At 43.6% G+C, this 9,654-nt stretch overlaps 1 protein-coding gene and 1 pseudogene across 1 annotated transcript; one reads left to right on the top strand and one right to left on the bottom strand.

Annotated features, from left to right (window-relative positions):
- The first annotated feature begins 499 nt into the window (after nucleotides 1-499).
- LOC140220182 (uncharacterized) lies at nucleotides 500-4,879 on the top strand (annotated as a pseudogene).
- Nucleotides 4,880-5,442: 563 nt separating this feature from the next.
- Nucleotides 5,443-9,248, bottom strand: LOC117834097 (uncharacterized). The gene is made up of 12 exons (XM_034713714.2): nucleotides 8,945-9,248; nucleotides 8,820-8,859; nucleotides 8,293-8,685; nucleotides 8,119-8,206; nucleotides 7,655-7,803; nucleotides 7,501-7,582; nucleotides 7,049-7,132; nucleotides 6,606-6,712; nucleotides 6,299-6,520; nucleotides 6,077-6,220; nucleotides 5,853-5,991; nucleotides 5,443-5,687 (listed from the first exon to the last, which is right to left on the bottom strand). Exons 3-11 carry the CDS (start codon nucleotides 8,646-8,648, stop codon nucleotides 5,856-5,858), a joined length of 1,368 nt encoding a protein of 455 aa, XP_034569605.1. The 5' UTR covers nucleotides 8,649-8,685; nucleotides 8,820-8,859; nucleotides 8,945-9,248; the 3' UTR covers nucleotides 5,443-5,687; nucleotides 5,853-5,855.
- Between the last annotated feature and the right edge of the window lie 406 nt (nucleotides 9,249-9,654).

Genomic DNA, 9,654 nt, shown 5'->3' with positions numbered 1-9,654 from the left:
TGCAGGAGACGCTCACAAGGACCGTCCTCGACTCGTCACTTTGCTGGATAGCAAGGTGAGGCATCCTTACACATCTCTTTCCGTTTGATGTTCGTATATCATGTAACCTAGTTAGGCGTCTCCCGTTTGAAAGAGATATGGTTGCAAATATGCAAATATTTGCATATCTATAACCGTATCTATTTCGAATTGTCCACGTTTTTTGGACAGCCCGAGGATGTGTCAGTGCGGTTAGTTTCCATGCTCTACTCGATCCGTGATAGAGTTTTGGCAGCACCTTCCTGTTGTTCTCCGGATACACAATCTCCGATCCTGGACGTGTATTTGGAGAACAGCGGGGAGGTGCTGCAAAATTCTGTCTCGGATCGGAGTAGGGCATGGAAACTAACCGCACCGACACATCCTCAGGTGGGATTAGGACCTATCCTCACCTATTAGACAGTATAGGAACATGTAGATACAACATGATTTTTTATATTACTCGCTGTTATGCTAGAGGATGGATGATCGTGAGTGGATGTACATGGGCCGCTCTAGTCAGGATTCATTGACCGATGAATGGATTGAAAAGACCGATGCATTCTTGGAATGGGTGTTTGCTAGGGTCAAAGGGGCTAGTGTCACTTGGTGTCCGTGCAGTAGATGTGCAAACATGCGTCAAAAAACCAAGCTAGAAATGGGCAAACATCTTGTGAAGAACGGATTTACGTCAGACTACACCAGGTGGATCTACCATGGTGAAGCCGATCGTGGGAGAGACGAAGTGTTGAGACAACACATCGAGGAATATGATGATGATGCCGGGGTGGGAGACATGTTAAATGACTATCATGAAGCACAGTTCGATGAGACACGTAGGGAGGAGGAGCCAGAGGCTACCGCAAAGGCGTATTAAAACATGTTGTCTACAACACAACAACCCCTGCACGATCATACCAAGGTTTCTCAACTGGATGCCATTACACGCCTAATGGCCGTGAAGTACCAGTTTAGCTTGAGTCGAGATGCCTTCGATGTTATGCTGACTGTTTTTGGTAGCCTGCTCCCGGATGATCACATCTTGCCAAAGAGCATGTATGAGGCACATAAACTCCTTCGTGCGCTTAAGATGCCATACGAGCAGATACATGCTTGCCCGAAGGGATGCATCTTATTTCGGAAAGAGTATGCGGAAGCTAAGTACTGTGTGAAGTGCGAGTCGTCTAGGTTTCTGGAGGTAGACTCTGGTGATGGTCAGAAGAGGCAGCTCGCAATCCCCGTGAAGATCCTACGGTACCTTCCTTTCATACCCAGGATCCAACGGCTTTACATGATAGAGGAATCCGCAAAACAGATGACATGGCACAAAAACGGACGTCGATACAATCCTGAGAAGCTGGTACACCTATCCTATGGTGAAGCCTGGACAAGATTTGATGTGATTTATCGTGAGAAATCTCTAGAGGCTCGTAATGTACGTGTTGCGCTGGCAATAGATGGTTTTAATCCATATGGAATGGCGGCTGCCCCGTATACCTGTTGGCCCATATTCGTTATCCCCCTGAATCTCCCCCCTAGCGTCCTTTTTTCAACGACAGAATATATTTTTGTCGTTGATAATTCCAGAGCACCCGGGGAATAATATGAGTGTGTACATGGAGCCTCTGATTGATGATTTGGTCTGTGCTTGGGAGGAAGGGGTATGGACTTACGACCAAGCTACAAAGACAAACTTTAAGATGCATGTTTGGTACCATTACTCCCTGCATGACTTGCCGGCATATGGGATTTTCTGCGGGTGGTGTGTTCACGGGAGGTTCCCATGCCCAGTTTGCAAGGCTTCTCTAAAGTTCATTTGGTTGACGAAGGGTGGCAAATATTCTTCGTTCGACAAACATCGACAATTCCTCCCTCCTAACCATCCATTCAGACAAGACATTAAAACTTTACGAGAGATGTTGTAGTTGAAGACCTCGCACCGGACATGATGACAGGAGCCGCGATTCGTGCTCAGTTAGACGCTCTCGAGCTTAATAACAATGATGTGGTTTTGTGGGATATGGTGAGCAACATGCTTAGACTCAGAAGTCGTGCTTGTGGAATCTCCCCTATTTTCATGACCTTCTTCTTCCGCATAACATAGATGTAATGCACACTGAAAAGAATATCGCCGAGGCAATTTTTGGGACAATTATGGACATTCTTGACAAGACAAAGGATAATGTTAAGGCTAGAGTAGATCAAGCAAGGATATGCAACAGAACAAAGTTAGACATGGCGCCTCCCAGATCCGGCAAGTCGTGGAGGAAGCCTAAGGCTGATTTCGTCCTGACGAGAGCTCAGAGGAGGGAGGTACTATAATGGTTCCAAATGTTAATGTTCCCTGATTGGTATGCAGCGAATTTGAAGAGGGGAGTGAACTTAACTACTATGCGAATCAACGGCCTGAAGAGTCATGATTACCACATGTGGCTTGAGCGCCTACTTCCGGTGATGGTTCGAGGATATGTACCTGAGCATGTCTAAATATGTTTAGTTTATTTTGCATATGTTTCTAAATATGTTTTGTTTATATTATACTGATTGATTTACTCCTTTTAATTGCAGGCAATTCAGCAATGGTGGACGGTATGAGGAAAGTCGCGGCTTTTTATCAAAAAGTTACAGGTAAAGCTTCAGGGTCCTCTTCAGGGTTTTCTTCAGGAAGAGGTTGAGGGAAGGGTGGACGTAGGGGTCAAGGCAGGGGTAGGGCAGAGGTCAAGGAAGAGGTCCAGACTCGAGGCAGGGGTCGAGGGAAGGGTAAAGGGCCGAGGCACCCGTCGCCTGAAATAGATTCAGCATCTGAGGAGGAGATACCTTTCGCGCACGGCTCTGGTGACGAGGAAGAGGAGCAGGAGCAGGAGCAGGAGGGGGAGGAGGGGGAGGCAGAGGGTTCGCAGACCCATATCTGGTTGCGAGGTCCGTCGTCCCTCCCGGCTCGACCGATACCTTTCCACAACACCCGTTGATTCAACCCAGTGGGAAGCGGTGCGTGACTTTAGATGTTCTCAATAATTTTTCGTTTGATGTGTTGAAAATTACAATGGAAACTAATAATTGATCACTTGTGCATGAGTTGGATTAAGCTCAGTGGGGGTGATCACAACCGCAAGGTCAACGGCATCCTTGGCCTGTTGTGCAAGATACACTTCTCGGGCTTGGTCGAGCGCGGTGGACGGGTGGAGCCAGCCTACACGTGGGACCACTACGTCGCTGCCGATGACTTTGTTGACCGTGAAAATAGGTCATTCCCAAACAAGGCGTTGCAGGTGAAGGGCGAGCTGTGGGTAAGTATTGCTCAATACATCACCTGTATCGTACAATCTTGAAATAACAACTATATACACCTCTATATATATGCAGGACTTCTACAGATGCCAGGAGGGTTTTGAGGCCCGGGCGAACGCCGTCTGTGATGAGGTCGCCAAGAAGCTTGTGAAGGATATGCACTACGAGTTGCGCATCCAGGCCATCATCGAATTCTACGCTCAACACAGAAATATGAAGGTCAAAAAAGATGAGGCAAGGACAATGAACCTCACCAAGGACCAATTCATGATGGTAAATATAGATCGTTGATACTTACTTTATCTGACAATAATCACGCTTAATTTCTTTTTTAACATGTCACACTTGATGATGTAGGTGCCTGCGTGGTGGTGCCGGGCGCACATGCAGTGCTGGACCCGGGTGGTTGGAGAACCACCTTGGTTGCCGTCAGCGGCGTTTGATGATGCGAGGTGCATCACACCATCAGGGCAGCTTGAGCCTTGATGAGTATAGGGAAAAATGGGTACGTGAATTCATTTCTTTTGTCTAACGCTCAATTCAGCAAAATTTCTAATAATTTTGTATTTTTGTCGCAGTCATCCTCACATGATGGCCAGCCTTGCTCCCAGTTCAAGGGATGGATTCTATCCAAAAAGGGTAAGGCAACGGCCAACATCGACGTGAACCTGGACGACCCGCCTGAGGCGTACTCCGATCCTAGCATCCACAACCGCATCACCTCCTACACAACGATGGCAAGGGAGATTCATGGGCCAAATTACGATCCGAGGACCCAGGATCTAGATGGAGAAGTGGTGATGAGGGTGGGAGGAGGGAAGAAGCATGGCCGGTATTGGATTGGCGATAGCGTAATCGACACGGCCTCTACTCCCACTCTCTCCCAGATCCGAGCAAGGAGCACGGACTCGAGCTCAGCGATACGCCCACGGCCGACCACTGCACAATTTCAGATGGAGGCTCTTCAGGTTCTTTCTATTTCATTCATCGTTCGTTGGTTGTTACGTACTTTACCTTTGCATTATAATATTGCGATGAAAAATTGTAGGCCCAAGTGGAGAGGCAACAACAGGAGATGGATACTTACTTTACCGTTGTGCATGCTGTTGAATCCAATCCATCATATAAAGTTGGCTCTTTCCCCTCTTTTTTGTTTCCTTGTCGTTTCTTTAGGACAGCATAAATACATGTGCGTGGATCAATGCTGCAACATATTATTGTACCGTGCCGACAAGAATGGCGGCAAATTTGAAGCAAACATGTTTGCTGATGGGAAGCTAGCTGAGCAACGATGCGTGTGCCTATGGAGGTTTTTGACAGGGTGCCTTACTCCAAGTCACTTATCATTGGGAGATCTGGTCACAGGCTGATCTTCAATAATAAATAAAAGGCTCCGAGGAAGAGGATTTCAAAGATCCTCTTGTTTGAATTCCCGTCATCTGGAAGGCTCCTTGAATAATCAGGCCTGCATGGTGTGCTTATTTGTGTAAGGTTATGCTTTGGAACCAAAGTTGTGTTATGCCTGCTTTTGCAGGTCTTGCATGTCTATCATCGTGCTTGCTTCTGCAAGTAGTTATGCTTATTTGTACCAGGTTTTTTCAAGTCATGCTTGCTTCTGCAGGTCATGCATATGTATTATAATCAATGCTTGTGTAATGGTACTCGTAATTGCTGTTATGTTCTAAGGCAGGGGCCATCCAGATGTTAACACAATTATGTGTCTTATCTACCCGTTCCGTTTTCTGTGTATGCTGTTACATGTTCTCTAATCTTTTGACGTTCTCTATTCCATAAAATGACAATCTTATTTTTTGTGCTTTATCCACCCCCACCCCGCTAAGCAGATCATGCCTTACTCGATCGTCCAGCATCAATCTATTCGATAAATGGCTCTGCAGGTGTGCGACAGTGCGAGGTCAGGATTGTTCAGGGCAGGGAATTTGGTGATAAATAAGGTTGGAAAATTCAATCAGAAAACGCCACGTCGACCAGCAAACTTAGCTACACTGAACATTGACATCACTTTGTACATTTGCTCGGCAATGTCTACAGTAGATTTTCCTTCTGGCTGCTGCATACCAGGTGCACCAAAGCAAGAATTCGAGTAAAATACATTGCATTGTACAACAGGCTCTGTGACTTCTCAATGACCTGTGTTAATGAATTATAAATCTTCTGCTTATTAAAAAAACTAGTAAAGTGCACGTGCGTTTTTTTTAAAAAAAACTTAAAAGCCAATGTCATGCAGGCTAAGGATTCTACTTGTACAAAGTGGATTATGCAAGGCAGGCTGAAATTGTATTCTAGAGCACTTCACCATCCTTCAAGTTCATAAACTATACATACAATTCTCTTCGGCGAACTCTTTGAACGACATAAATCTGTAGCAGATAAATGCAACCCATGTCAAAAAAAAAACAGAGAGCAAATTATCTTCACTTTAAATATCAAATTTAGTGACCAATAAACTGCAGATAGGCACTTGAACCATGATATGGAAAGGTACAAATGAAATGGCAAAATTTGGCATTACATAGAGGCCAAACCTTTTATGTACGTAGAGGCAAGCAGCAAATTGTAAGCTTGATCTTTGTATACAGTTCAACTTTATCCGTGTCAACAGAATTTTCTTGGATTATTGAATGAAAATAATCACAAAAGCATAGCTTCAGATCCTCTGCAGCCCTGAAAAGAAACAAAAATTTAAATTTAAAACAAGCATCGGATGCAGTTAGAGAAAATACTCCAAAAAAAATGTGGCATCCAATACCTAAAGTAGTTACTGCAAATAGATACGGCAAGCTCTTTGTCATATGTCTTAATCCAACCATAACAAATGATCAAATGGGAAGTGCCTTTCAAATGCATCAATTCCACTTGATCCCTGAAGTACGATTTTCCATCAAGTAGATACCTGCACATACAAAAATGTTTTGCAAGTCTAGTCATTAATTCTAAAGGAATAGTAATGCAGCAGTCTGGATGTGCTTACTCCTTTAAAAATTTCATAAATCCATCCCTCAACATATTATCTTGGGAAGGGCCTAAAACTCCATATTTTGGTGAGGCTGGTCCTCTATCTCCAGCTGTATTGGCTTCCGCTTCAGCACCAAGATCTTTATTTGCCTCCCCACTTTCATCTTGTGTTACCGTGTTCTTTTTATCTTTTCTTCTCCCACGCTTCTTCGCATTTTTCAAGCGGTGGGTTTCTTTCCTGCAAGTTATACAATAAAAAAAATTGTGCATAAACTGAAGTTTGGTAGCTTATTCACCACTATAGCAAGAAAAGAAAAACATACTGTTTTACAGCTTTCCTCTCATCTTCGATCAGATTTCGTTCATTTTCACGCCAGGTTACATTTATTGGACCAAAGGAGCTCGTCAGTAGATCACCATCTTCGTCAACCTTCAATCAAGAACCGCCAAAAAAAAATCAAATGAGGTATTGAAAGCATGCAGGGTGTTAGCTAGTGAAGTGGATGATAGTCCTAGGAGGTGTTTCCTGTGCATATATATGGATGCAAGTGATTAGAGCATTGGGTAGCTCAGAGGTTTTGTGTGCCTTCCATGGCTGCTAATGTGTCAGTTGGAGCGAGTCTAATCCTCTCTCCTAGATGTGTGTATGCTTGTAAATCTATATGCGTGTGTGCGCATGTGTGACAGCAGTGAGTGAATTTCAAGTAATATGGCAGATAAAAACACAAGTGAAAGAAAAAAAATGAGCAAATCTGGAATTACTTACCTTCTCCAACTTCCTCCACAGTGCATCAGGATAATTTTCCAATACGTCTTGAGCAGTCACTAGAACATGCAACATTCCTTTATGCTGCATGAACAAATTAAAATAAAAAATCGTAACCAAAATACACTTATTTATATGGTAGAGGGTGCGAACTGTTCTACAAATTTTTAGAAGAGCCCTCCATGAGTACAGATGGCAAGGAATGCTAAACTCAGATACAATACTAAGGCGAGAGCCTCAAATAAGTTCTTAATTGGTATCATCTGAATAGTATTGTTGGATGACTTTTAATACATTTTTGTGATCAGATCTTCTTGTTCAAATCTGATCTTGTAGACCTTTGTACATGTTCGCTCTGATCTATAAATATATTATGGGTAGAGTTGACCTTTAGCGCTATCCTACAAAGAAGTAATTAGGGGACATTCCTGTAGTAAGGAGAGATGCCATACCTTGTACAGCACATTGATTCTTTCATCCCTGTATAACAGACACAAAACCCCTTCTGGGACATCATTACACAAATGAGCAAACCTGTAATTTAGAGAAAAATACCATTAGTACATAACAAAATAGTAAAGCAATGCCAATAGACTAAGGACATACCCATACGAAGTGAACTGGTTGTTCCAAATACTTTGAAGAAGCGACCATCTGTCAGTTTTGCCTTTGGATTCAGATTTCATCAACTCGTCAGCTTCGATAATCAACTTCGCAGAACTTTCAATGCCAACTGCTTCGCTGGTGTCGGTATCCTGAAAATAAAAATGAGTTAGAGAGGGACAGTCGCTTTCTTTCTTTAGCAAAAGGAAAGACTGCTATCTGGAGCCTAATGTGATCTCACTTTTACAAGCCACAATGCCTCTAATAAAAGCTGTTAGGGAGGTAGATTGTGGTACAAATCCAGCAATATCATTTATTTATGCTGAGATAAGCACAAGGGTAAAGGAAATTCTAACAATGTGAAAAACAATGCTACACACATTTTTTGCATTTCCTATTAAATCCTGGCAATGATTTAGATATACTTCGCTGGGATGCACGTGTTCGTATAAGTGTGTTTTTTATACCTGAGGGTTCATCAGCCATCCGTGATAAATAGCAATGCCCACAGCACTATACAAAAGTTTATCCGAGGTATCCTCAAAGTCGTTGGTCCTGCATTAGACACAACCAATAAACATCAAAAAGATATATGCAAGATATTGAACAACAATCTCAAAAGCGCATAAACACAAGCACACCTTGTGAATTTGGGATATATAGTGAATGTCTTGGAGAGGGAAACGATGACCTTCCGATACTCTGGCAAGTGTTGATCCACCTGAGCTCGGGTAAGTGTACCAAGCTTCACCAGTGTTTGCAGTCTCCTCACCAAACAGGTGTCTAGCACACTCTCCATCATGTACTTTTCAATATACTTCTCACCATGAGCTTTGCTCTGAAATATGATTCCTTCTGGTAATTCATCTCCGAGGAGAAGAACATTGACCACTTCCACGAGGGGAGACCATCCACCAACATCTTGAAGAACAATGTGCCTTTGTTGACCAAGGAACTCAATTTCACGTGCCCTGTACTTTTTCTTAGAGTCTGCCATTGCTAAGGGGGGCAGGTCGGAAGGAGTCACGAGCAAGCTGGCCAAGTATAACAAAACAAACCAGAAATTTAGCTACAAATAACTCAATATCATGATGCAGCAGACCACAAATCCTCTTCACAATGCCGAGATTATGTTACTGCACAAATTTTGCTCAAAAGGGAAACTAACCCAGACTAAACATGTCAGACCCCAATGGCGTCCTGAACATCTGACAAAACACAACGCTAGGTTTTAGCAAATTGGCTATATGGAGTTGACCTAGAGCAAGAGATGGAACGAATCGACCCAAGTACCTTCCATTCTACCGGAGATGGCGGCGCCGACGAGGATTTGTGCGGCGGCTCCAAACCCTAGCGCACGGCCCCGAGAAGAGGAACGGGTGGCGCGCCGGGCGCGGACGAAGCGGCGCTGGAGCGAATGGAATGCGGCGCTGCTAGTCTGCTACTGCTAGGGTTTTAGGGTGGAAGCATGTGAGGGGGCTGGGGGCTTGCCTGGGCCCTGGGCCTTGGGGCTCAACCGACGAGGCAAAAGCTGAACGAAATTGAGGACACCCAATCGAGCGAGAGAGAATAAAGAATGTCGCTGGTCGTCTCAACAGCCCAAACCGTCCTCAGGTTCGGCAGAGTGCAGAACAGGTGGGCCTTCGATTGAGAGAGAAGTCCATTTTTTTATAGAAAGAAGAGACGGGTTGGATTATATATTACTAGCAAAATGCCCGTGCGATAAAGATCAATTGTGTTTTTTAATATCATGAAATTTTTTTATTTCTAGCACTAAATTTTTATTGCACTTATCAGATTGGATGTCTACACATTTGCTAGAAAACCAAAATAATTTTGAATTAATTATTTCTTTCACCTTTGTTATTTAAGGAAGAGAGTTGCTAGAGAGAAACAATAGATACGTAACAGTGTTGTACCATACAAAACGACCACATTTCACATATAGTTCGGCTTAACAAACATCGTTATCGTCTCAACATAACCTACATGCGTTAGTAAAT

This window comes from Setaria viridis, chromosome 8 (genome assembly GCF_005286985.2).
Source record: "Setaria viridis chromosome 8, Setaria_viridis_v4.0, whole genome shotgun sequence".
In the NCBI taxonomy this organism is placed as follows: Eukaryota; Viridiplantae; Streptophyta; class Magnoliopsida; order Poales; family Poaceae; genus Setaria; species Setaria viridis.
This window is presented reverse-complemented; position numbering and strand designations above follow the sequence as displayed.